This window comes from Neomonachus schauinslandi, chromosome 5, assembly GCF_002201575.2.
Source record: "Neomonachus schauinslandi chromosome 5, ASM220157v2, whole genome shotgun sequence".
In the NCBI taxonomy this organism is placed as follows: domain Eukaryota; kingdom Metazoa; phylum Chordata; class Mammalia; order Carnivora; family Phocidae; genus Neomonachus; species Neomonachus schauinslandi.
The window spans coordinates 173315507-173343265 of record NC_058407.1 but is presented as its reverse complement, the minus strand read 5'-3'; the positions used below and the strand labels follow the sequence as shown (position 1 = coordinate 173343265).

At 46.3% G+C, this 27759-nt stretch overlaps 1 protein-coding gene across 1 annotated transcript in view; it reads left to right on the top strand.

The window, feature by feature from the left end:
* The window catches only part of SDK1 (sidekick cell adhesion molecule 1), a 522185-nt gene that overhangs the window by 351614 nt on the left and 142812 nt on the right, over positions 1 to 27759 (top strand). The window contains exons 18-20 of the mRNA XM_044915291.1: positions 9542 to 9657; positions 11389 to 11581; positions 25398 to 25496. Coding sequence (XP_044771226.1) covers positions 9542 to 9657; positions 11389 to 11581; positions 25398 to 25496 — 408 coding nt within the window. The remainder of the gene's footprint in view (positions 1 to 9541; positions 9658 to 11388; positions 11582 to 25397; positions 25497 to 27759) is intronic.

Sequence of the window (27759 nt, the reverse complement as noted above, 5' to 3'; positions counted from 1 at the left end):
TCAATAGGGTGCCTGGTCTGGCTCTTCGGGGCGCCTGGGTGGCGCAGTCGGTTAATCGTCTGCCTTTGGCTCAGGTCATGATCTCCAGGTCCTGGGATCGAACCCCATGTCCAGCTTCCAGCTCAGCAGGAAGTCTGCTTCTCCCTCTCCCTCTGCCTTTCCCCCCTGCTCATGCTCTCTCTGTCTCTCTCCCTCTCAAATGAATAAACAAAATATTTTTAAGAAATAAAATAAACAGGCTTTCTTGGATAAGTAAATGGATGATTCCAAGTCAGGTCTCCAGCAGGTAATGCATAAGATGAGCCTGCAAGATCTTGACCTCTCAAAAAGCAAAGAAACTATCAAACGCTACAGAGGGCTTGTCAGACTCATGCCCACCTGGAGAGATTCCCACTAGTTAAAGATAGGAACCTATGAAAATGAATACCACTAATAATTGCAATGAAGTGAAATGCTTCAGATACATTTCAGTCCATGGATTCATAACAGTACTGTTTTTTAAGCCTCATTGGTCACCTTTGGACAACGTAACAGAAACTATTATATGCTGAATTTGTATAAACCTTCCCAATCAAAACTCTCAAGATGTATAGGGAGATACTTGACCTTGATTGGTGAACGTCATAGTTTTAATATCTGGTTTTTTTCTTGAGATGGCTCCATTCATACTGCGTGCAGACTTTTAACCTCTTCAAATACATGGAAGTTACCATTGACGAGAAAGTATTTGCACAAGTACCTGGTCACATATTTGAAGATTATCTATTACCTTTTCCCCAGTTAGGAGAAACTTTTTCCTTGCCATTAACTGGAATGCGGATAATTCAACCTCCTTAAATGGCGCTTTACGGGTATAATGTTTCTCTAGGTTAACAGCTTTTCCTTTTATTACTTTGACAGACATAATGTTGAGTGGTTTCTTGTGATGAGGTGAATGGATTGGATTCTGAGCAAATGTGTTCCGTATCAAGTATTTCAGAATAATGGGTGTTTCTATGAATCTACATAGATGCTGTTGTCAGTCTTAATATTTTGCCTTCAGAGTTCAGACAGCGACTCCTTAGAATTATAAAATCGATCCTATATCACGAGTGCACAGGTAACTCCATAACCAAGCTGAGTTTCTGCTTTGACCCCGTGTGGGTCAGGATGCTTCCACAAGGTCTCGGCAATTCTCGACCGTGTCCACTAGGTGCTCAGAAATGTCCATTAATGGGGCACCTGGGTGGTTCAGTCAGTTAAGCATCTGCCTTCGGCTGAGGTTGTGATCTCAGGATCCTGAGATCAAGCCCCACATCGGGCTCCCTGCTCAGCAGGGAGTCTGCTTCTCCCTCTCCCTCTGCCCTGTCCCCCCTCCACTCGTGTTCTCTCTCGCTCACTCTGCTCCTCTCTCTGAAATAAATAAATACATAAATAATCTTAAAAAAAAATGTCATTTAACTAAGCCACCATTGGTGCCAATAATTCATGCTTCCACAAATCTTCAATGTGACACCCAGTCACCAAAATTAATAACAACAGTGATAACAATAGTGCTTTGTTCAGTTCACACACTCTTGGGAGACTCTTCTTTCCAAAAGTCCAGAGGCTTCCATCTGAAATTGAAATAGGAAACGAGGGGGGCACCTGGGTGGCTCAGTCAGTTGAGTGTCTAACTCTTGATTTTGACTCAGGTCATGATCTCAGGGTCAAGAGATCGAGCCCCGCGTTGGGCTCCACACTCGGCGGGGAGTCTGCTTGAGATTCTGTCTCTCCCTCTCCCTCTGCCCCTTGCCCCAACTCATTTGCAAACTCACTCTCTCTAAAATAAATAAATATTAAAAAACAGAAATAGGAAACAGAGAAATTCCCATTTTCAAGTAATGCTATTAGAAGACCAATGGATGACATGTCAGGTGGTCCACAGACAAACTTAGTTCAGATCATTAAATCCGAAAAGTCTCCATCACAGGTGGATGAATACTGATCGTTCTAACCTCACCTGACATGTGGCATTATCTTCAGTCCCTCAAAAGAAATTCTTTTGTCAAAAGCGTTGCCATTTTTTTGTCTTTCACAAAACAGCAACAAAAAAAAAAAGGTCTTGGATATTATTAGATTTACCATTCCGATAGCATCATTTAATGAGGCTTCTGAGGCCACAGGCCACCTCTTACAGAGGAGAACTTCTCTGTGAATAAAACAATGGATTTCTTGAATCTGAGGCTTTTCAGATTGAATTTTGCAGTAAAATCTTTATACCGTTCTGTTGGCTTTGGTATACAAAACTTATAACTGTGTTCTTTGATACCTGATTTATTCCCAATGTCCATTTAGCTTTTGGCCATTTCATCCTTCCTAGCGTGTCTGGTATGGGGTATACTGCGGGCCCCTGTCGCGATCAGTTGCCCGGGGGGGGCCTGCCCATCCCCAGCGCTGGCACAGGGCCTGCTCGGGGCTCACTGCTGTGACCCCCTGGGAGCTGCCCGCTGCCTCACCCAGGGCCCCCCTTCCCCACGGCCAGCCTGTGGCTAACGGCGCCGCTGTGGGCGTGGGAAAACCCAGTCCCTCGGCCTCAGGTGAGGACAACTGGAAGGGCTCAGCTGAGGTCTGGCCAGCTGCCCTCTTGCAGAGCGTCTCCTGCGCCGTCCTGACCTCCTCACTTCCTTCTGGGTGCATCTCCTGAGTCTCTGTAGAGCCGATACAGGAAATGGCTCACAAACAGGACGCTCAATCCAACACAGGTGTGCGTTTTTACAACGTAAGTATTCTCAGCATTTCTTTTGAAGGAGTCACTCGGAACGTTTTGCTTTATATTATCTTCCCACTAAGTTTGTCCCTGGGTCGTCTGACGTGTTGTCCACACAGCTCCTCACAGTGTTATTCAGAAGGGGTACCTGTCCTATTTCCCGTGCCCCACTGGTCCCAGACAGGTTGCCAATGTTTCTGCGCCGTCGGGTAACATGAATGATTCCGCAGGTGGGAGGAGGAGTATTGGCTTTAGCTCTCAAGAGCAGCACGTTGTAACCAGCTTCTTGTCCTCGATCTGATATGGTTGTGACCAGACTCATAAATACCCTTCCTTCCTGTTTTATAGCTGCAACCAATTTCCCACTTCTAATCTTTTCTGGGTAGGCTCAATGCTGGCGTGATCTGCCAGGCATCCTCACTTCATCCAATTCCTTTGCCATCAGGTACTGACTTTAGGCTGAAGAAGGAGAAGATGATCTGAGCACGCAAATCTCAATTTCAGATCATTGCCCTGACATTCCCTGGGTAGAAAATTTCTTTTACTATCTGACTTGGTGTACCTGATGACTCCCTTTATTTGGGTTTTTTTTTTAATATTTTATTTATTTTGAGAGAGAGAGCATGAGCAGAGGGGAGGGGTAGAAGAAGAGGGAGAAGCAGGCCCCCCCCCCGAGCAGGGACCCGACTCGGGGCTCAATCCCAGGACCCTGGGATCATGACCTGAGCCGAAGGCAGACGCTTAACTGTCTGAGCCTCCCAGGTGCCCCCGATGACTCCCTTTAATCAGAACGTTGTTCATTATGCTGTGGAAGTAAGTCTCTATAAATACAAAATAGAATCAATAATATAGACAAATAATTTAATAAATATTTGTATATTTAAATATAAAGTACACAGTGGACTATGGGCCTTAATGACTTCAGAAATCAGCTTTTCAAAAAGTTTTGGTTGCATGCACTCTTAAGAAGTTTTGCAAATGAATTGAGTTGAAAAATCCAAAAAAAGGAAGCATGCACTAGGCAATATTGACACATTCATTTCTATTTGATTAAAGACCTAAAATTCTGAAAAATTCATGACCTATGAATATTAATTATGTACTCTCTGATCCCAGATATTTCAAAAAGTCAATTATTTGAAGCTGTAAAACTTTGTAGTCCTCTTTATTAATTTGGTTTATTTAGGTAGCTTATTATTTTAAAACATTTTTATATTTCTAAAACCAAAGATTCGTTTTGAAATCCATCAAGAATCAGATCTTGCTGAATTTACATGACTAGCCAGGAAGAAAGGAAGGGAAGGAGGAAGAAGGAAATTTTTAAAAATCATTCATATCTTACCAGGGAACCCCTAGCATCAGGAAATAAGCATAATCGCACACGCCCTCTGTGTATGACCGGGTGAAAATGCTGGCAAATTAATTGAAAAAAAAAATCCATACACACTTAACAGCAACAACAAAATCCACTGATGATAAGCAACTTGCAACAAACGTAAAAGTGACCTTGGGAGGATGGGCCGGTGGGGATGTCGGGGAGAGCGCCGTTCTGTTTTGCTGCTCTGGGGCCTCCCTGCAGATGCTCCGCGGAAAGCGGGTAACAAGAACTGGATTCGGAAAGCGTCTAGCAAAGTCACGGCTAGTTTTGTGTTTTAAACAGACTTTCGTTTTTAGAGCAGTTTTAAGTTCACAGCAAAACTGAGCAGAGGGTGCAAAGATTTCCCGTGTACCCCGCACCCCTCCCCATCACGGCACCCCCATCATCAGCATTGCCCAGCAGAGGGGTCCATCTGTTACAGTCCATGACACATCGCTGGCACCCACAATCCGTAGTTCACATTGGGGTTCACTCTCGGTGCCGTATGCCCTGTGGGTTTTGACGAAAGTGTAATGATATGTGTCCATATGACATCATACGCGATAGTTTCACTGCCCTAAAAAATCCTCTGTGCTCCTCCTATCCCCGCCCCCTTCTCCTGACAGTCACTGATGGACCACCTCCACAGTTTTGCTTTTTCCAGAATGTCTTCTAGTTGGAATCACACACTATGGAGCCCTTTTAAACTGGCTCCTTTCACTTAGCAATATATGATGCACAGGTAAAGCTGTCGAATGTAATTTAACAGTTGTAAACTTTTCGGTGGCTGTGAGCAGCGGTTGATGACAAGGAAGAATTGATGGACATCAGTAACTCTGGTGCTGATGTAAGCCCTCAGAGGCACCTGACAGGGCCTCCCTGCCCTGTGGTGCCTCCTACATGCCCATCCCAAGAAATCCCACCTTCGGCCATTGCTTTATCCTGGCCACAGACTTTCCTATAACGGATCACTTCCTGTTTCTAAAACTGCTCATGTGGCTTCTCCATCCACGCACCGTAGTCATGAGGTGCCTGTGGGTGCTGGGTGCTCATGACAGAGCTCCTTGTCCTTGGCTGGGAGAATCAAGACAGCATTTAAGCTCTGTTGAATTTAAGACTGAGAGCATCCTAGGATTAGTGCAGGGGGAATTATCTAGAAAAAATTTGATTTTTTTTTTTTTTTTTTAAGCAATGAAAACCACAGAAGAGCATAACACCTGTCACTTTACCAGACCACTTCAAGGCCTGCAGTTAGGGACAAGGAAAGGACTGCACTTTAAATGCTAATTATCTGGGGAGAAAAATGTCCATGGAGGCCTTATTCGGAGCAGTGAGAGGCCCCTGCTTCCCTAAGCTCTCCTGTGAAGACTGCAGAGAAGTCCCACCTAGGAGTGAGGCCCTTGCCTTTCCTCACAAGAGGAGGGTTCCACGGCCCTCAATAATTAAGGCCTTTCAGCCTCTGTGGGAACCACTGTCGAGAAGGATTTCTTGGCTGTAGCTCTTTCTCTCACTCTAGGGAATTCTTAATTCCATCATCTACGTATTTGTGAGTCATTTCCGATGACAATAATTAGGGCGACAAGAAGGTGAAGGATGGCTAGGACAACTGGTGATTTTTTTGGACGAAGCCCCAGGCGGGCAAGAGAGGAACCTAAGGCTCCGAAACCTCCTTCCTGGGACTTTGGGAAGGAACGTGCGTCCAGCTCCATGAGCTTTGAAGCAAGGATGCGGCTGGCAGAGCCATACTTACCTCCTGGTTTTACGTGGCCCCAGGTAATGGGAAGGGAGGACGGAACTGCCTTCTTGGCTGGGTCGGCCCAGCTCCCTGGGGTTTTGCTGAGACGACGGCAAGCGAAGAGATGTGCTGACGTGAGGATGAACAGCCCGACCCAGGAGAGCATCAGCCTCCCGTTACGTTGCACCAAAGCAATGCAGAGATGCAAGACGTCCCCTTAGAGCACTAGGAAATCATTGCTTGATTTAATTTATGCAAAATGCCAAGTTTTTAGAAGCGTTAGATCAGTGTGGTCTTATCTAGAGAACATCACAACATTGGATGGGAACGTTTTATGGAATTCTAGAGTCAGTAACTGGGCCCACGAGACCCCAGAAGGAAGCCTGAAGAGAGCAATGCATTCCTCTATCCCTGCGAGCGCGGCTTCTGGGAGAAAAAGCCCAACACTTCCAAGTCTCCTCCCAGTCGCACCCCATACTTTTCTTCCCTCTCCCTGAGAGAGTTAGAGGTTTAAGACCAGCAGCGTTCTCTTATACGTCACGGTGCTGTGGGCCGGGAACTGGAGCAGGCCTGAACAGGTGGCTCCTCGGTCCACTGGCAGCTGGGCTGGGGGCAGAGCGGGGGCCATGGATCCACTCACGTCGCAGCCTCAGCAGGGAAAGCTACAAGGCTGGGCTCCCCTGGGACTGCAAGCTGCTGTCAGGGTCCTGGACTTCTTACAGGGCTGCTCGGGGTGCTCCCAGAGAGGCTGGTTCCGGAGAATAGAAGCTTCAGGCTCAGCAAGGCCCGGGTGGTATTCTGCAGGTCGGAGTATTCACGGAGCCCGCGTGCAAGGGGCCCAGACCCAGACATCACCCCTCAGTGGGAGAAAAACATCAAAGAGTTTGCAGCAGTTTTTAAAAGCCAGATTTCCTGTGATATAATTTACAGAAAATGATACAAATTCCCTTTTTAGTGTACAGTTGTATATGTTTTGATAGACGCACACCATCCACAATCACAACCGTGATCAAGATAGATGATCTCTATAACCCCCAAAATCCCCCTGTGCTGCCCCTCTGTACTCCAGAGCGGTTATATTTTCAGCATGTATTTTTTCTGTTCTTTTATTTGTAAGCTCTTTGTGTCTTCGCCTTTAAAGTGAGATTCTTTTAGACACCACACAGTTGGTCTTGCTTTTCATCCAATAGCCCGTCTTTCATGAGTATGTATACTGTTTACATGGTACATGACTTGAAAAATGAGGTTAAAATCTATCATCTTGCCAATTGTTTTCTATTTGATCCCTCTCCTGTTTTCTCCTTTTCTGTACCTTTTTGCCTGCCTGCTTCGGGATTAATTAGGTATTCTTATATTTACATTATTTTCCCCACTCTTGCCTTATTTTAGATCTCTTTTCTAGACTCATTTAGTGATTGCTCTGGAGTTTATAATATACATCCTTAATGAACAACAGTTTATCTTGAAGTTTATCACATGCACGATGTATGAGCCTGGTCAGTGCCTCCGGGGCCTCCTTCCTGTCTCTTGGGCTGTCGGGACCCCTCTCTTCACACGTACCCACACTACAAGTCCCGATGAAATGCTACATTTGTTGCTTTAAACAGTCAACTATATTTGAGAGTGAGTCAAAAATAAGAAAAGAAATATATTCTACCTACCTTCATCTTAACCGGTTCTGGAAATCACCCACTTCCCTGCAAAGATCTATAGCTTCAGTGTCCGTCTGATAGCACATTCCTCCAGTGTTTTTCACAGCATAGTTGTGCCAGGAATGAATTCTCTCTGCCTTCGTCTTCCTGATGACGTCTTTAATGATGCTTCCCTGGGACAAGAACCCTGGGACCATAGATTTTCCCATTAGTCCTTGAAACATGTCACTTCACTGCTCCCGGCTCACTTGGGTTCCGATGAGAAAGCCCTTGTAATTCCCTCCTCTGTGTCTCTGTACTGTTGAACTTGTCTGGGCATCCACAGCCTCCAAACACTCTGCCCTCTGCTCCCGGCCCTCATTCAGCCACTAGCACTTTGTTAGGAATTTGAGCTGAGTTTTCCCTACCAGGCTGTATAGTATCCCCCATCCTCTCTCCTGCTCCATCCCAGGTGAGCCAGCACTCACATGGTCTCCCCTCCAAGAGGCCCATCTTTTCTCAACATTCCAGACTACTCGGTGGCCCCATTGACCTCGAATTTCCTACGGGCTCAAGAAAAGTTAAGATTTTGTAGTTAGTTCGGCTTCTTCTTATTCTCGGATGTGACGTTCTTCCCAGCCTTCTACATCCTAGGCACTGTGATCCCCCTGGCCATTTTTTTTTTTTTTTAATTCGAAAATGCAGAATGGGGAAACGGACCATTTGCTTGCCGACTTGCAGAGGCAGGGACCGAGGAATATCAGCCAGAGTCCAGAGAGGACGGGAAAAGAGCATGACTTGAAGAGTACACTTGAGGGGCTTAGGGGAATTTTATGCTTTTTTCACTTCTGCCTAACGAGATGGGCTTTTGAAGAAGAGAATAATGAGAGGCTTAGTCATCTTTAACAGGACCATGCTCTATCCCCATGTGCTGTGTTCCAGGAGACTATTGTCTTTATTTCTTTACCTGGAGCCAAAGGATCCTTTTGGCTTCTGTGTCTTATTTTTGAAACAAGCTCCTAAAGAACAAGGACCTTCTTTTTCAGAGAGTTGGATGTCACAGCCCGTGGGCTGGTCCCCTCCTTTGAGGCCACAGAGGTCCTTGTCCTCTAACAGCTAGCCATGTCACATCACTGCCTTTTTCAAAACACTTTGGATTCCCCATGGCCCACCATGTACATTACCAACCACTGTGTTTGGCATAGGAGACAGTGCCCAACGTGACCCACCCACATCCTCAGCCCAGCTGCCCACGTGTGCCCCGTGTCTAGCCGTGCTCACTCTTTCTCATGGTACTCCAGGGTTTTACAACACCGGGCCTTACTCCATCTTCCCAATGGAGAAGGCCTTTTGCAAGGCCCTTCCCTCTTCAGACATCTGCCCTTTCTTCCAGAACTAGTGCAGGTACCTCCTGACTGCAGCCTTCTGTGCTTTCCTCGGGCAGATTCGGCTGCTGTCCTGGGCGTCCACTGCTCCAGAGAGCGATGTGCCTGTTTCGGTTACATGAGTATCTCCCCAAGATCATGACTTCTGGAAGGCAGGCCATTTGGCAAGCATATAGCTGGTCAATAACAGAAAGACAAAATGGTGGTCCCTGTAACAGACAAAGAGAAATTTAGCCTCCAAATGAGTGAACAATCCATATGGGAGGGGATGCTTTTTTTTTTTTTCCACATATGGAGGATAAATGGTCTTGAAACATAGTGGTACCTAATGGGAGAGGGGGTCTCTCAGTGAAACCTTGCCTGGATCTCAAACCCTGAGTAACTGAGAAACAAACCAGAGAAAGCTCTCATTAACTGTTTACCTGGGGATTCCTGGGAAAGCCTCACCCGTGGAATGAGATGATCCAGTCCACTTTTCTGCCAATGCCTTAAAGAATTCTCCAGCAGAAAATGAGAAATAGCCCCAGTTCTTTTTCTTTGTAATGCCACTATTAGCTTCCAGAAACATTCATCACACTTCCCTGTTCTCAATGCCATAATGGCCTGTGAATCATGAGTGGCAGCTAAGAGTTTCTTTCTCATCTCTTCTCCCTACTGGGCCTCCTACCATTTGTTTTGCTGTCTTCCACAACGGCCTTGGAACAGTGCCTACTGCGCCCCCACAGAACGTGCAGACGGAAGCTGTGAATTCCACAACCATCCAGTTCCTCTGGAACCCTCCACCTCAGCAGTTCATCAACGGCATCAACCAGGGATACAAGGTACACAGACTTCGTTCAGAGTCCTGGGTGGCTATCCTGGTCTGTCATGGTCTTGTGACCAATGAGAAGGCTGCCCACTCCTCATTTCATGGAGTACCCATTGTATCAAGTTACCGAGTGTATTGGCTTTGGTGGTGGGGGTGGGGGTCTTATCTGCTCTACTGGTTCAGAAACTCACATTATTAGTTTTCAAGTGGGTGGTTCATATGTAACAGAGCGATTTCTTTTGAGAAAAGCCATCCATTTAAAAATTAGTAGTGGAAAACCTATCTCCGTTGATTGGAATCAGCATTTGTACAAACCACATCTTCCTGGGGAGGAGTCCTCTCAGAAGAGCCCAGCCTTAGAACAAAGGGCTCTAGATCAAGGGAATGATATTACTATCAAGTAAAGATATTTACTCCCTCCCCATCTCAACTTCGAGGAGAGTTCTGTTCATAGAACCAAGACCATTGAATTCAGGGCACCTACCTGGCCTGAATTAGAGACACAGATTCCCACTATGCAACTGCCCTCTGTTCTTAGCTACCAGGATATGTGAGTTTCACAGATGTATTTGGATGCAATTTCCAAAAGTGTAGTCCATCCTGCTTTCTAGATCAGTGTCTGGTTGGACTTGGGGTCCCACCTTGATTTTACCTACAGCATAGTCACTAATGTCCTTCAATAGCAGGTAAACTCAGGGGAGATCTTAATGGAGAAAGGATTCCATGTGGTCTGCTTGAATTCTTGGTAATTTCAGATTCCAAGAGTATTATTTCCTTAGACACTTGGTTCACTTTTTTTTTTCCCATTTGGATTCAACTTACAGAAACCCTTTTTTGTTTTCACTAGAAAGGCAGATGCAGCTAGAAATTCGCCCTGCCTTTTCTTTTCCTTTTAGACTCCCCAGACGAATCTACACTCAGAAGCTTTTTTTAAAGAAAATCATATTGATCAACCAAGATGATTTTGCCTCCTTGACTTTCCTGTCAAATCTTATTGGCAAGACCAGAGCATTCATTCGATGGCTCAGTGTTGGTTTGATCTATATAAAAATACGCTTTGTGTCCCACAGCATATCAACCTTCAAACCTAATTAACCCTGGAAATATTTGGTGTCAAAGGAATTAAAAGTCACACTCATACATAATGTTGCCCTAACATTAAAACAACTTCCCTTGGAAAGTGTATATGTACTATATTTCTTTAAAATTGTAATCGACCTCCTAAAATTCTTTTCAGAAAACTAGTGTGACATAAATTGTAAATAATTAAGATTCCTTCCCATGGAATCAGAGGCTTCTCTTTGCGGCTAGCTAAAAAAATATCTGTGTTCATGTTTCGTTGATATTTGCATTTATGTTTTATTATACTGATTAAGTCAAATAAAGATGGTGTTGTGTTTATTGCTTAGTGTTAAAAAACATTACGCTCTGCAACATCTTTAGGTGAGGAGAAAGTGAAGTTTTGAGGAGTGTCTGTTATTCCAACATGGGTCAGAGTAGATATTTATATATACATGTATAAAATATATATACGTGTACATATTTGTGTTCAATTATCTGTGAGATATGCTTTCAACTCCATATTTTTAAGTGGGATCATAAAATGTAGGATTTATGGAGTTTCTTAATCACGACTTTGCTTTCTTTGAAGATATATTAATCACAAAATAAAAATCCTGATACAGACTCAAGAGTGAAGGTGTGCAGTTAAAAAGGATCTCTTTCTCAACCTGTCCCATCGCAGCTCCTCGCGTGGCCAGCTGAGGTCCCTGAGGCCACCACTATGGTCACCATTGCGCCAGATTTCCACGGAGTCCACCACGGGTATATAACGAACCTGCAGAAGTTCACTGCTTACTTCACCTCAGTTCTGTGTTTCACCACTCCGGGGGATGGGCCTCCAAGCACGCCTCAGCTCGTATGGACTCACGAAGACAGTGAGTACTCCTCCACCATGTGTCTTCTCAATAGTCACAAGTCAGGTGTCAGGTCCAGACCACCGTCATATCCCGTGCTGGGTGGGGACCTAGGAGGGTCATCAGGAATGTCCGTGTCTTCAGGGTGTTTGCAGTCTGCGCACCCTGGGGAGATAAGTCAGTGGGAAGTATTGGTAATGAGCAGCGGAAGGTGGTCCCTGGAACTGGAAGCCAGGCTAGCGGAAAGAGTTCAGAGGGCCAGAGAAACAGTCTGGTCTTAGCCATGTGGTCCACCTGTGGTCTTGCTGGACTTCTCTTCCCCCACATTTCAACTTCCAGTCCCCTTACCACCTTCTTTTTTTGTTGTTGTTCCAGTATTCTTTTTTTTTTATTTAAATTCAGTTAATTAACATATAATGTATTATTGGTTGCAGAGGTAGAGGTTAGTGATTCATCAGTCTTACATAACACCCAGTGCTCATGACATCACATGCCCTCCTTAATGTCCATCACCCAGTTACCCCATCCCCCACCCCTTCCCCTCAGCAACTCTCTTGATCATATGATCAAGAGTCTCTTACGATTTGTCTCCCTCTCTGATTCCATCTTGTTTTATTTTTCCCCTCCCGTCCCCTATGCTCCTCTGTTTTGTTTCTTAAATTCCACATATGAGTGAGATCATATTGATAATTGTCTTTCTCTGATCTGACTTATTTCGCTCGGCAAAATACTCTCTAGTTCCATCCACATTGTTGCAAATGTCAAGATTTCAATTTTTTTGATGGCTGAGTAGTATTCCATTGTATATATATATACTACATCTTCTTTATCCATTCATCTGTCGATGGACATCTGGGCTCTTCCCATAGTTTGGTTATTGTGGACATTGCTGCTATAAACATTGGGGTGCAGGTGCCCCTTCAGATCACTACATTTGTATCTTTGGGGTAAATCCCTAGTAGTGCAATTGCTGGGTCATAGGGTAGCTCTATTTCCAACTTTGGAGGAACCTCCATAATGTTTTCCAGAGTGGCTGCACCAGCTTGCATTCCCACCAAACGTGTAGGAGGGTTCCCCTTTCTCCGCATCCTCACCAACATCTGTCATTTCCTGACTTGTTACTTTTAGCAATTCTGACTGGTGTGAGGTGGTATCTCATTGTGGTTTTGATTTGTATTTCCCTGATACTGAGTGATGTTGGGCATTTTTTCATGTGTCTGTTGGCCATTTGGATGTCTTCTTTGGAGAAATGTCTGTTCACATCTTCTGCCTGTTTCATGATTGGATTATTTGTTCTTTGGGTGTTGAGTGGATACATTCTTTATAGATTTTGGATACTAGCCCTTTATCTGATAAGACATTTGCAAATATCTTCTTCCATTCTGTTGGTTGTCGTTTGGTTTTATGGACTGTTTCCTTTGTAGTGCAAAAGCTTTTTATCTTGATGAAGTCCCAATAGTTCATTTTTGCCCTTGCTTCCCTTGCCTTTGGTGATGTGTCTAGGAAGAAGTTGCTGTGGCTGAGGTCGAAGAGGTTGCTGCCTGTGTTCTCCTTGAGGATTTTGATGGATTCCTGTCTCACATTTAGGTCTTTCATCCATTTTGAGTCTATTTTTGTGTATGGTGTAAGGAAATGGTCCAGTTTCATTCTTCTGCATGTGGCTGTCCAGTTTTCCCAACACCACTTGTTGAAGAGCCTTTTTCCATTGGACATTCTTTCCTGCTTTCTCAAAGATTAGAGTTGACCATAATGTTGAAGGTCCATTTCTGGGTTTTCTATTCTGTTCTATTGATCTATGTGTCTGTTTTTGTGCCAGTACCATACTGTCTTGATGATTACAGCTTTGAATAGAGCTTGAAGTCCGGAATTGTGATGCCACTGGCTTTGGTTTTCTTTTTCAACATTTCTCTGGCTATTTGGGGTCTTTTCTGGTTCCATACAAATTTTAGGATTATTTGTTCCAGCTCTGTGAAAAGAGTTGATGGTACTTTGATAGGGACTGCACTGAATGTATAGATTGCTCTAGGTAGCATAGACATTTTAACAATATTTGTTCTTCCAGTCCATGAACATGGGACGTTTTTCCATTTCTTTGTGTCTTCCTCAATTTCTGTCATGAGTGTTCTATAGCTTTCTGAGTACAGATCCTTTGCCTCTTTGCTTAGGTGTATTCCTAGGTATCTTACGGTTTTGGGTGCAGTTGTAAATGGGATCACCTCAATTTCTCTTTCTTCTGTCTCATTGTTAGTGTATAGGCATGCAACTGATTTCTGTGCATTGATTTTATATCCTGCCACTTTGCTGAATTCCTATATGAGTTCTAGCAATTTTGGGGTGGAGTCTTTTGGGTTTTCCACATACAGTATCATGTCATCTGCAAACAGTGAGAGCTTGACTTCTTCTTTGCAGATTCGGATATTTTTATTTCTTTTTGTTGTCTGATTGCTAAGGCTAGGACTTCTAGTACTATGTGGCACAACAGTGGTGATAGTGGACATCCCTGCCGTGTTCCTGACCTTAGGGAACAAGCTCTCAGTTTTTCCCCATTGAGAATGATATTCGCTGTGGGCTTTTTGTATATGGCTTTTATTATATTGAGATATGTTCCCTCTATCCTTACACTGTGAAGAGTTTTAATCAAGGAAAGATGCTGTACTTTGTCAAATGCTTTTTCTGCATCTATTGAGAGGACCATATGGTTCTTGTCCTTTCTTTTATTCATGTAGTGTATCATGTTGATTGATTTGAGGATGTTGAACCACCCCCTGCAGCTCAGGAATAAATCCCACTTAGTCGTGGTGAATAATCCTTTTAATGTACTGTTGGATCCTATTCACTAGTATCTTGGTGAGAATTTTGGTGTCCATGTTTATCAGGCATATTGGTCTGTAATTCTCCTTTTTTCGTGGGGTCTTTATCTGGTTTGGGGATCAAGGTAACGCTGGCCTCATAGAAAGAGTTTGGAAGTTTTCCTTCCATTTCTATTTTTTGAAACAGCTTCAGAAGAATAGATACTAATTTTTCTTTAAATGTTTGGTAGAATTCCCTTGGGAAGCCATCCAGCCCTGGACACTTGTTTGTTGGGAGATTTTTGATTACTGCTTCAACTTCCTTGCTGGTTATGGGTCTGTTCAGGTTTTCTATTTCTTCCTGTTTCAGTTTTGGTAGTTTATACATCTCTAGGAATGCATCCATTTCTTCCAGGTTGCCTAATTTGTTGGCATATAGTTGCTCATAATATGTTCTTATAATATGTTCTTATAATATAATATGTTCTTATTGTTTGTATTTCTTTGGTGTTGGTTGTGATCTCTCCTCTTTCATTCATGATTTTATTTATTTGGGTCCTTTCTCTTTTCTTTTTGATAAGTCTGGCCAGGGGTTTATCAATCTTATTAATTCTTTCAAAGAACCAGCTCCTAGTTTCGTTGATCTGTTCTACTGTTCTTTTGGTTTCTATTTCACTGGTTTCTGCTCTGATCTTTATTAATACTCTTCTCCTGCTGGGTTTAGGCTTTATTTGCTGTTCTTTCTCCAGCTCCTTTAGGTGTAGGGTTAGGTTGTGTACTTAAGACCTTTCTTGTTTCTTGAGAAAGGCTCGTAGTGCTATATACTTCCCTCTTAGGACCATCTTTGCTGTATCCCAAAGGTTTTGAACAGTTGTGTTTTCATTTTCATTTGTTTCCATGAATTTTTTAAATTCTTCTTTAATTTCCTGGTTGACCCATTCATTCTTTAGTAGGATGATCTTTAGCCTCCATGTATTTGAGTTTTTTTTCCAAATTTCCTCTTGTGACTGAGTTCCAGTTTCAAAGCATTGTGGTCTTAAATATGCAGGGAATGATCCCAGTCTTTTGATAGTGGTTGAGACCTGATTTGTATCCCAGTATGTGATCTCTTCTGGAGAATGTTCCATGTGTACTTGAGAAGAATGTGTATTCTGTTGCTTTAGGATGGAATGCTCTGTATATATCTGTGAAATCCATCTGATCCAGTGTGTCATTCAAAGCCCTTGTTTCTTTGTTCATCTTCTGCTTAGATGATCTGTCCATTGCAGTGAGTGGGGTGTTAAAGTCCCCTACTATTATTGTATAATTATCAATGTGTTTCTTTAATCTTGTTATTAATTGGTTTATGTAATTGGCTGCTCCCATGTTAGGGGCATAAATATTTACAATTGTTAGTTATTCTTGTTGGATAGATGCTTTAATTATGATAGTGTCCTTCCTCATCTTTTATTATAGTCTTTGGTTTAAAATCTAATTTGTCTAATATAAGGATTGCTACCCTGGCTTTCTTTTGATGTCCATTAGCATGGTAAATGGTTTTCCACCCCCTTTCTTTCAATCTGGAGGTGTCTTTGGGTCCAAAATGTGTCTCTTGCAGACAACATATTGATGGGTCTTGCTTTTTTTTTTTTTAAGATTTTATTTACTCATTTGAGAGAGAGAGACACAGCGAGAGAGGGACCCACAAGCAGGGGGAGTGGGAGAGGGAGAAGCAGAGTCCCCGTGGAGCAGGGAGCCCAATGCAGGGCTCGATCCCAGGACCCTGGGATTGTGATCTGAGCCGAAGGCAGACGCTTAATGACTGAGCCACCCAGGCGCCCCGGGTCTTGCTTTTTTATACAATCTGATACCCTGTGTCTTTTGACTGGGGGCATTTAGCCCATTTATATTCAGAGTAACTATTGAAAGATAGGAATTTAGTGCCATTGTATTACCTGTAAAGTCACTGTTTCTGTATATTGTCTCTGTTCCTTTCTGGCCGATGTTACTTTGGGGCTCTCTCTTCACTTAAAGGATCCCCTTTAATATTTCTTGCAGGACTGGTGTAGTCACAAATTCTTTTAGTTTCTGTTTGTCCTGGGAGCTTTTTATCTCTCCTTTTATTTTGAATGACATCCTTGCTGGATCAAGTATTCTTGGCTGCATGTTTTTCTCATTTAGCACCCTGAATATATCATGCCAGTCCTTTCTGGCCTGTCAGGTCTCTGTGGATAGATCTGCTGCCAGTCTAATGTTTCTACCCTTGTATGTTACAGACCTCTTGTCCCGAGCTGCTTTCAGGATTTTCTCTTTGTCTCTGAGATTTGCAAGCTTCACTATTATATGTCGAGGTGTTGACCTATTTTTATTGATTTTGAGGGGGGTTCTCTGTGCCTCCTGAAGTTGAATGCCTGTTTCCCTCACCAGATTATGTACATTCTCTGCTATAATTTACTCCAATATACCTTCTTCCCCCCCTTTCCTCTTCTTCTGAGATCCCCATTATTCTAATATTGTTTCACTTTATGGTATCATTTATCTCTTGAATTCTCCCCTCGTGATCCAGTAGTTGTTTATCTCTCTTTTTCTCAGCTTCTTTGTTCTCCATCATTTGGTCTTCTATATCACTAATTCTCCCTTCTGCCTCCATTGTAGTTAGAGCCTCCATTTTTTATTACACCTCATTAATAGCCTTTTTGATTTTGACTTGGTTAGATTTTATTTCTCCAGAAAAGGATTCTCTAGTGTCTTCTATGCTTTATTCAAGCCAAGCTAGTATCTGTATAATTGTCATTCTGAACTCTAGTCCTAACATCTTACTTATGTCCATACTGATTAGGTCCTTGGCAGTCAGTACTGCCTCTTGTTCTCTTTTTTGAGGTGAGTTTTTCCATCTTGTCATTCTGTCCAGAGAAGAATTACATGAACGAGAGAACAAAATACTAAAACGGCAACAATGACCCCAGAGAAATACACACTAAACAAATCAGAAGAGACCCAAAACAAAAAACCAAACAAAAAAAAAGAGAATATAACCAGACAGGTGAACAGAACGGAACAATACACTGGATCTTTTGTGTATTTTTGTCTGTTTATTAGAAGAAACTGCATCCCAAAATTGTGAAGAAAGAAAAACTTATATATATACACACAGACACACACACACACAAATAAAATTAAATACAATGAAAGGGTAGAATGTAAGTGTAAAAATGAAAATTAAAAAAGATTTTTAAAAAAGAGTTGATAAAATAAGACATTGTTTAAAAAAGGAAAGAGAAAAAAAATAAAATTGAAAGACTAAAGAGTTGTGGGAAAAAAATCATGAATTCTATATACTATTTTCCCCCCTAGTGCTGGAGTTTTGCAGTTCTCACTGATCTGTAAAGTTGGTCTTGGCTGGATGTTCTTGCTGATCTTCTGGGGTGAGGGGCCTATTGCACTGATTCCCAAGTGTCTTGGCCTGGAGAGGAATTGCACCGCCCTTGACGGGGCCAGGTTAAATAATTTGCTCTGGATTGCTCTAGGTGGCTTTTGTTCTCTGAAGGCTTTTCGTGCCATTCTGGAGGATGAGAATGAAAATGGCGTCTTCCGAATCTCTGGCCCCGGAGCCAAAAGCTTGGGGCCCCACTCCTTAGTGAGCCCTCAGGGAAAAGCAGCCAATCCCTCCTCTCTCCCTGGTCTCTAGCCCCACTCCAAGCATTTCTATCTCAGGCACATGACCCCGCTTTGCGTCTCCAAACCCTGCAGACTCCTGCAGTGCTCACCCGCCCCACTCCTCCCTGGGGGGAGAGGGGGAGGGTCTTGCTGAGGTCCTGCCGCTTGGTGGGCCCCTGCTTGGAGAGCAGTCACCCAACTGTGCCACAGTTCACAGTATATGTCAATCCCGAGCTGAGAGCCCACTCCTGGGCTCGCTAATTGCAGCCGGCTTCCCTGCTCTGATGCCTGGGAGCTCTGCCACATTCAGGCACCCCCAGTCTTCCTGGGACCCTGGGGATCCTGAGACCACACTGTCCCACCTAGGGTTCTGCCCCACTTTGTTGCCTGAGCACCTTTCAGGTAGCAGCGTCCTTCACCGGAGCAGACTTCTAGAAGTTCTGATTTTGTGCTCCACTGCTCTATCACTTTCCAGTGCTGGCTGACGGAGGCTCCCTCCCCCTATGGTTTATCTTCCGATATATTGCCTCGGATTCACTTCTCCACATCTCCTACTTTGCAGAAAGAGTCGCCTTTTTATTTGTAGAATTGCAACTATTCTTTTCTTACATGTCCGGTTGTGTTCGCAGGTGTTCAGAATGATTTGATAGAAATCTAGCTGAATTCCTGGGACCAGACAAAACTAAGATCTCCCACTCCTCCGCCATCTTGCCAGATCCCTTACTTTCTTCTTGAATGCCCTGTCAGGCCTCCTGGCTGTGCCTTCCCTGACCCTCCCAGGGCGGTTCAACCCAACCCCTCTGAGCACCTTCACTTGGCATGGTCCCCATCTGCTCAGTTCAGACCACCTCCTTCTCTGCCCTCAGGCCAGCTGACACCTGTGGAAAACATTATGTAGTGAAGCTCTCTGAGAAAATGACCACAGATGTGCACCAACACTTGAATATGGGAAGGTTCATTGCATTTATTTGTAACTGGAAAAAAAGAAAGAAAAATATGCAAATGTTCCACAGGGGTGTAATTTTAAAAATTACGGAATGACATTATACTAAATATTTTGTCATTATTAAAAAGTTTTTAGAGAAAATAGTCATGGTCTAGTTGTTAGGTGAAAAAAATAATATACGAAACTATAGGAGATCCAAATTTTATAAAAACACACTTGTATAAAACTAAATGAGATGACAAAAAACCTTGAAAGAAACATGTCACACTTCTGACAGTTGTTATATCTATGTGGTGTGATCATGCGTATTTTCTACATTTTTGTTTGAATTTTGCCACATATTCTCATTTCTACAGTGGGTATGTATTCTCTTTATAAGGAGAATTGAAACTAGTATATGTTTAAAAAAAAGTCACCCGGGGCTGCCACTTGCCTGTCCTCCAGCTTCCTCCTGTCCCGGCCACGGGGCTCTGGGTGTGGCCGGCCTCCTGTACCACTGAGGGTGCCGTGGCCCAGCCTGCCCTGCTCCCCAAGGCCTCGGCTTCACTGTACTCACCAAGGTGGCATTTACAGAGGTCAAGGCCATCCAAGATGGGATTCCTCCCCCTCTGCCCCCATATCAGGGTCCCTCTGTTCTCACCCCAGTTCCTCTCTCGGAGGATGAAGAGTCTGACCGGTTGTCAGCCCACAAATACGCTCAGATCTCCCTCATCCGAAAGTGGCAACTCCGCGCCCACCCCGGCATGTTGAGTACCTGGTGAGCTCACTTCCTTCTCGGAGAAGCTATTCCTTGGACCCCTAACCTCTCACACTCCCCGTAATGCTTAGCAGCCGCTCTCACCCCACCCCTGGACTGTGAGCACCTTACCAAACATACAGTTTTGTCAGCTGCTGCGACTGCATTGGGTGATACTATCGTGTGGTTTTTCTTTTTAGCGAGTTGTTGATACAGCGGATTGATTTTCAAATGTTGAACCAGCCTTGCACACTTGGAAGAAATCCCACTTGGTCCTTTTTCGTAATTATTGTTTACATTGTTGGATTTTTTTTGCTAATACTTTGTGGGTGATTTTTTGCATCCAGGTTGACGAGAGATATTGGTCTGCAGTTTTATTTTCCTGGACTTACTGTCTGTCTGGTGTAGTGTCAGGGTAATGCTGGTCTCATAAAGTAAGTTTGGAAGTGCTCCCCCTCTTCTGCTTCCTTTCCTTCTTTTTTTTTCTTAACGATTTATTTATTTATTTGAGAGAGAAAGTGCATGAGCAGGGGGAGGGGCAGAGGGAGAGAGAATCCTAAGCAGACTCCGCGCTGAACACAGAGCACAGCGCAGGGTTTGATCTCACGAGATCATGACCTGAGCTGAAACCAAGAGTCAGATGCTCAACCGACTGAGCCACCCAGGCACCCCAGCCCCCCTTTGGCTTTCTAGAAGAGATTGTGTAAAACTGGTGTCAATCCTTCTTTAAATGTTTGGTGGCATTTTCCAGTGAAATCCTCTAGGCCTGGGTATTTCTTTCGGGAGGGACGTTTTAATTATAAATTCAGTGTCTCCAGTAGTCATTATACTGTTCTGTTGTCTGCTTAATCTTGGTTGAGTGTTGGCAGTCTGTGATTTTTCAGGGAACCGATACCCTCAGGTGTCGAGTGTGCATGTAACGTTGCTGGCAGTAATCCCTGTGTATCGTCCCGTGGCTGGAGGAGATGTCCCCATCTTTCTTGTTTCATCCCTGATATTGCTGATCTCTTTTTCTATTTCTGCCATTCTTCCTAGAGATTTGTCAGTTTTATTGATTTTTTTTTTTTTTTTGGAGGAACCAGCTTCTTATTTCATTGAGCTTTCTCTGTTGTTTTCTGATTTTCAGTTTCATTGATTTTTGCTGCTAATATTTCCTTCCTTCTGCTTTCTTTGGGTTTACTTTTTGGTCTTCCTTTTTTAATTTCTTGAGGTAGGTACTTAAACTATTGATTTGAGGCCTGTCCTCATTTTGTTTATAAACAGTGCCATAAATTTTCCTCTCCACACTGCTTTAGATGTATCCCACATATTTTGACATATTGTGTTTCATTTTCACTCAGTTCTTTTATTCCCTTTGAGACTTCCTGTTTGGCCCATGAATTATTTAGAATTGTGCTAGTTAGTTTGGAGATTTTCCTCTTGTCCTTCTGCTACTGATTTCTCGCCTGATTCCATTATGGTCAGATAGCACACTGTACAATTTCAATTCCTTTAAGTTTACTGAAGTTTGCTTTATGGCCCAGCACATGCTCAGTCTTGGTGAATGTTTCATGAGCGCTTGAAAGGAATAATGTGTATTCTGCTGTGAAACCCGCTTTTCAATTATAAATTATATATACCACCCCCAAAAATAGTTTAGGATTAAAGGAAAAGGTTGATGAAGTTTAGCTTTTCCATTTTTAAAGAAAAAAAATGTGTGCCTATCTTATCAAGTCTTGTTCCTACTGTGATAATATTACAATTAAATGTTGATCGATCGGTCCATTCATCATCTGTCCAACGCAGAAATGCGTATGCACGCTTCTATCCGGGTGTCTTTGGAGCGCCTACTGTGTGCGAGGTAGGCAGCTGGGTGTTGAAAGGGTTGCAGAGATAAGTAAGCAGAGCCTCTGCCTGTACAGCTTCTCCCCTAGTCAGATGTGAGGGACGTGGCTGAGGCCAGTGCCCCCGAGGAGGGAGTTCTGGAGAAGGGGCTGTAGCCGCCCAGCGAAGAGCGTCTGGTCAAGGAGCATCAGGTGTCAGGTAAGGCTTGTAGAGGAGGCAGCAGCTCAGCTGGGTCCTGACCGATGAGACTTCCATGCAGAGAATAGCTGAGGGCATTCCAGGTGGGAGGAACAACATCCGTGGCGGCAAGGAGAGTACACGAGTGTGAGAGAGTACGAGCGAGGTGTTGGGCGCGGCTGTGGTGCAGCTTGTGGGGGTTGGGGAGGGCATGAGCTCCAGAAAACAAGAGTCAGAAGAGTCTCAACTGCTAAGTTCAGGCACTTGGACAGGCCCACAGAAGGTTCTCCATGAGGGGTGTTATTTGAATCAGTCCGTGTTTCGGAAGTTCTGTCTGGGGTTTGTGAGGATGCACTGGAGGTAAAGGTGAAGGAAGCTGGGAAGAAGGCACAAGATTAAGAGAGCCCACACCCATGCTGTGGGGACAGGGGTAAGGGGAGATGGATCCTGAAGACATGTCACGGGGAATTTGGAGGCTCATTAATAGAGGGGTGGAAGGAATTATCTACGATGACTCAACGTGCTTTGGTTGATGTGACTGTGTAGTGATGATGCCAGCAGTCGAAGCGTGGGCCACGGTCTCGGGTGAGGATGCTCCGCCGACTTGGGACGCACACGGTGTGCAGTGGCTGTGGGGCGTCTGGGCCCAGGTGTCTGAAGTGGGTTGGGGGTTCCTAACAATTTGTGATTATGATCTTACTTTCCAGGAAAGGGTTAGGGAAGGTAATTGAATATGTGGTCTAACCCCAGATGGAAATATCTGAAATCCATTCCACCTCAGGGTGTCTGAGCTCCAAGGTCCCCAGCAGTTAAAGCCCCCTAAGCAGATGAAGTCGCTGTAGGGGTCAGGTGGGCAGTGTAGGACAAGGGGGCTAAGAGAAGGGTGACGCTGGTGGGCTCTGGGCCAGTCGTGTGGGACTGAGGGTGCAGAGGGGCTGCGCAGGGGGCCCGCGCGGGGTCTCGGAAGAGGAAGGAGCCTGGCTTGGATGAAGGGTACTTTTTGCACTCATCTGTAGGAAGGCTCAACCCAGCCCCCTTACATGTGTAGATGGGGTGGGGAAGGCAGTGCTAGGGGACAAATGTTACAGCACCCCCCTTATGCACATACCTCTTCGTTATGTGGACGTTTTCCTCTGTTTCATTTATTCAAAGAAGAGGCCAGGGCAACACCTCTGCTCAAGCCACAGCCTGGTCCAAGTGGATATCAGACTTCACTTTTCAGAGGATGTTTATTAAAAATACAAAGTGGCAGAAGAAGGTAACTCCTTCCAAAGAAAAGAGAGAAGACTCCTGGCTGAATTCTTTGCTTAAAAAAAAAAAAAAAAAAATCCCAGTTGTTGCCAGTTAAGCAAGCAGACAGACATGGTGGGGAGACATCTGTTAAGCTCCATGGCCAGGAAACAGAACCTTAAGTGCATTTTTGCCCACCATTAGTAGGTAAAAAGAGAAACTGGAAATTTCTTTCTTGGGAATTGAGAAAACTGGAAGTGATGTCATCTTTTTAGAATTTTTCTAACAGAGTCACCATTTTTCAGTAGCTGGGGAGCCTACTGATGCTGTTCAGAGCATGGACTATGTCACGGCAAGGTTGAGGGAGGGCGGATGGCTTGGCCCGGCGGGTGCTGGAGGCACGGCCCCCCCGTGCTCCCTGGCTGAGGTACCTCCCTTGGCTCCGCATCCCGCAGGCCTCCTTTTCCAAAGCTCTGACGCGATACGGGGCAAGAACTCGGGGGTGGCGTGGGGAGGGTGGGCAACCAGTAAAGAGGAAACAAAATATAAATTTTAAGCCTAGACGTTGTCAGCTGGTTCCAGCAGAGCTAGAGGACAGCACATTTGGGCAGGAATCCAAGCAGCAGAAACACTGAGAATATAAAAGGAGCAAAAAGATTTCCTTGCTGCTCTATCAATGGAAAAAAGAGCAAGTCTGTTCAAAAATCCGCCAGAATGTCTTTCTGGAAACTCAAACCTGGAGGAGGATGAGCTGGATTCGACAGCCATTCTATGTGACCATCTCCCCCGCTCAGAGAGTGGCCTTTGTCGGTGTTTGAGCTCATCCATAAAACATCTTGAAAGTTTCACCCAGATGAGTGTATTTGCTGAGGCTGTTTCCATCTTTTTTTTTTTTTTTTTAATCAGAAGTTGTGTTAGGAGGCTTTGTCCGGGTACCAGCTGAGAAGCAGGTACTGAATCCGCCATCTGGGCAAGCGAGGCCGACAGAACAGGGGTGAGGCTTCTCTGCGGGGATGCCCCCAGCTCTGCTCTTGGGCAGGACAGCCGACACCCTTGTCTTCATGGTCTCCGATTTTAAGCTTGAAATATTACATCGTGGTATGTGATTAAAAAGATCTCGGTGTAGCACATTCAGGGCCCGAGCAGGGAGTCACGAGGCAGGGGCAGCTCAGGAGGAGGCTGGTGTCCCCGCTGGGCATGGGGCATGTGCTTAATCGGTCTCTGCTGAGCAAGTGGGTCCCGTGGCTCCTCTCCCTCTCCTTCTGTTCCTCCTTTGTCTCTGATTCTGGCCATGCATCCTCCCCTCCTTCCTCCCTGACTCGGTCAAGTGCAGTCTCTGGGGCTGGGCACGGGGAGGGGGAGGCCTGTGGGGCCTTGCAGAGGCAAGCAGAGCAAACCTGAGCCAGCAGCCCCACTAGCTGCAGGAAATGGCCAGCTGACCCACACCCGGCTCCGTCAGCGGTGGAGCCCATCTCTGTCCCTTCCCTCGCCCCCACCCCCAGGCCATCCCAGACTCCAGCCTCCCATAAAGCACTTCCTTTTCCCTCTGCACCCCCCAGGCCCACCCCCACAGAGTGGGAAGGAAGCAGCCCTATGAGAGGGCCTGCAAGCAGGGGCTCCGCGTCCTCACCGACCTGGCCTGGCCTTGCAAGCCACAGCTGCAAGCGGTCGAGGGGTCCGGGCAGGAGGCTCGTCAGGGCCCCTGGAGCTGAAGATCCGTGACCTTGGACTGCTCACCTCACAGTGGGCCTCTCAGACTTTTACTCTGGTGCTTTCCAAAGTGGCAGACATTTCCTCTGAGAAATGACTTTGTGTTGGGTTAGTAAGACAACTAGGAACTAAGAGTAGCAGCTAACGTCCGGGGACAGGCCTCCAACCCAGCAGCTCCTTCTTAAAGCACGACGCCGTGCCTCTGCCCTCCTGTGTCACAGAGAACCGCCGCACACAAAGAGACTCCTGGCAAAGGAGCGCATTCTTGCTGGATCTTTCTCACAGCGCCGGCCCCGTGGAGCCCCTCGGGGGGAGCAGGGTGGGGAGCCTGGAGCTCTGGGTCGGGTCTGCAGGTGTTGCCCTGCGGCCAGGGGTAGGCAGGCCTGGCTGCACAGAGCAGGGACCCCACACCAGCCAGACGCTCACTGCGAGGCGTGTCCGGGGACGCTGGGCGCTAGCCACTGCTTTTCAGGACCCAGCCAGCCTGCTTGCTCTCATTAGAGTAGATCAAGGAGAAGGAGGTGTGTATAAGTCTCTTGCCTGTCTTTGGTTCTCTGCATGGCTGGGATGCGGCTGATAAAACAATTTATGTGCCCAGAACCAGGATGCCTTCTGCACCTCGAACTCCCTCCCCTCTTCTGGGTTTTTACTGGCATTTCCTTCGAGTCCGTCCTGCGGGCCCCAGCCCAGGCTCCCACTTCCCTTCCCTGGTTAGAACTTTCCGCACACATCTGACCCAAAGAAAAAGGGGCTCTTGTATTAACGGGTGACTTTATTTTTGATTGCTAGAACCAGGAGCTGTAGGACATCTGAGTTTCACGGAGATTCTGGACACATCCCTCAAGGTCAGCTGGCAGGAGCCTCTGGAGAAGAATGGTATCATTACAGGTTAGTATCCCTGTCTCGGAAGAAGGAAAAACAAGCTGGCCCCAACAAGGGACATGGGCATTGCTGCAAACAGCCCAGCTGGCCGGGGCCACGGGCACCAGAGGCCCCTGGGAGGTGGACACGTCTGCTTGGCCGTTGGCAGAGGGCTCAGTCACCACACCCGGCACCGTGCCCCCGGGACCCCACCTCCTGTGGGGCATGTCCCTGCATGGGCTGTGGCCTCTGAGTCTTGTCTTAACAAACCTCCAAAGCCTTTGTTCAGGGAGAATCCGCATTTCATGGCACATCCCCTCACATGCACCGTCCCTCACGGTTCTCTTAGCAACGCGGCAAGGTCTATGCCCATATCATGACCCATTGGCAGAGGAAGCTGAGGCCCGGAGAGGCCCGCCTTCAGCACACGTGCATCGGATGCCGACCGGGTGCAGACCCCGCACTGAAATGCTGCCGATCTGGCAGTGGCCAAGTCCCCCGCCCGCCTAAACCAGGGCGCCACAGCGGAGCCCGGGTGTCCTGGCTCCGGCGCCCCTAATCCTCCACCCAGTGCCCCCTGGGACCCGAGGTGAGGACAGCCAGCCTGCCAGGGGCCCAGACAGACTCCTCTCGGGCTGCAGGTGTCTCTTGTGGGGCTTTGATGATTTTTTTCAAACAGAAGAGCTTTAACCTTTCAGATTAAAGCTTAATTTAAGTCTTGGTTTGAAAAACAAAATTCTGGGTGGCCTTGGTCTCAGGGGAAGGTGGGAGCCTCACCTTGCCTCCCAGGCCCTCCATTTCTTCATGGGGCTGCAGGGACGAGACAGCAGGGCCACGGCCGCCAGTGGCCCCATCCGTTTCGAGAACGTTACTTGAAATGTCAAGCCAGCCGCTCGGTGTGGGACATGTAGTTTGTGGCAGGTGCTCTCTGGGACTGCCTGCAACACCTCCTGTCACGTCCGGGGCTTCTGCCTCTGCCCTCTAAGCCTGGACCCCGAGGCTACAGGGGGACCCAGCTCCTGAGCGAGTCGCATCCATCCTACTTGTGAGTCTGCTCGGAGCCTGGGCCATGTTCCTTGTCCCTCGCCCCACCACCCACAGAAGCCTGTGGGAGCCCACCCACACTAGCAGGTGCACCAGGGAGACCAGCAGTGAGGTCTGTCCGCCCTGCCTGGCCTCGCGGCTCAGGGCCCCTTCCCCCGCTGTGTCCAGGCAGCAGCAGTTTGTTTGTCCAAACAACCATGAAGCACCTCCTACAACCCCCGTCTGAGACCGGGGGTGGTGCTGTCCCACGGCCCCATGGCCAGCAGGGGACCAGGCCAGCACAGGGATTCAAGTGTCCGTGTTCTGGCCTCTACATCCTCAGTGTGCTGGCAGTGGGGTTCAAACCGTGCTCCTAACCCCAGAGCAGAGAGAGGTTCCCATCTTCCTGGGCTCACAGCCTCTCACCAAGTCTCTCAAGATACCAGGGCCAAAGAAGCCCTTCACAGCTGTTTTGGAGGTCACTTGGTGCAAACACCTGATTTATACGCTAACAACAGCTGTTTGAAATGAACTGAAAGAAAAAAACATTTGTATTTTCTTCTTCAAGCTAATAGGATGTGTGTTCCTGATGTTCCTGATTGGATCAGGCTCTGCCCACCTTCCTGAATGTGGGATCGGAGTGGACCCCACCACCTTAATTTCCCACATCAGTCTTCATGCTGTACCTGCTCCTATCTCACAGAAACCACCAGAAACTCAGCTTCGCAAAGACAGGATGTGTCCCAGACGGGTGCATAGCACACCCTGACCCTGACCTTGGGAACAGCTCAAGCTCGAGCTCCCCGTCGTCCTCTGGGGACACAGGCGGGAGGTGCCCAGCATCACTGTGTCCCCATGCTGTTTATGGGGCTCCAGGCAGTGTCCCCTCCTGGTGCCAACGCCTCCTACTTTTTGTCCACAAAACACCCATAGTCTCCTGTGCTCGGCCAGAGCCCCCTACAGACCACACCCCAGAGGTCACCCTGCTCTGAAGCCGCCTGTGCCCCTAACTTTTAACCAGAGTACGTGTGTGGGTCTGGGTCGGCCTTCAGAGCTAATGCTTTGAAATACCCACGGTGAACGATAATGTAACTCTGGGAAGGGGGAGCTGCTGCTGGAACGGGACCGCAGGACCCAGGACGTGTGTTCAGGACCCACAGTGAATGACAACGTAACTCCGGGTAGGGGGAGCCGCTGCTGGAACGGGACCGCAGGATCCAGGACGTGTGTTCAGGACCCACGGTGAACGACAACGTAACTCCGGGAA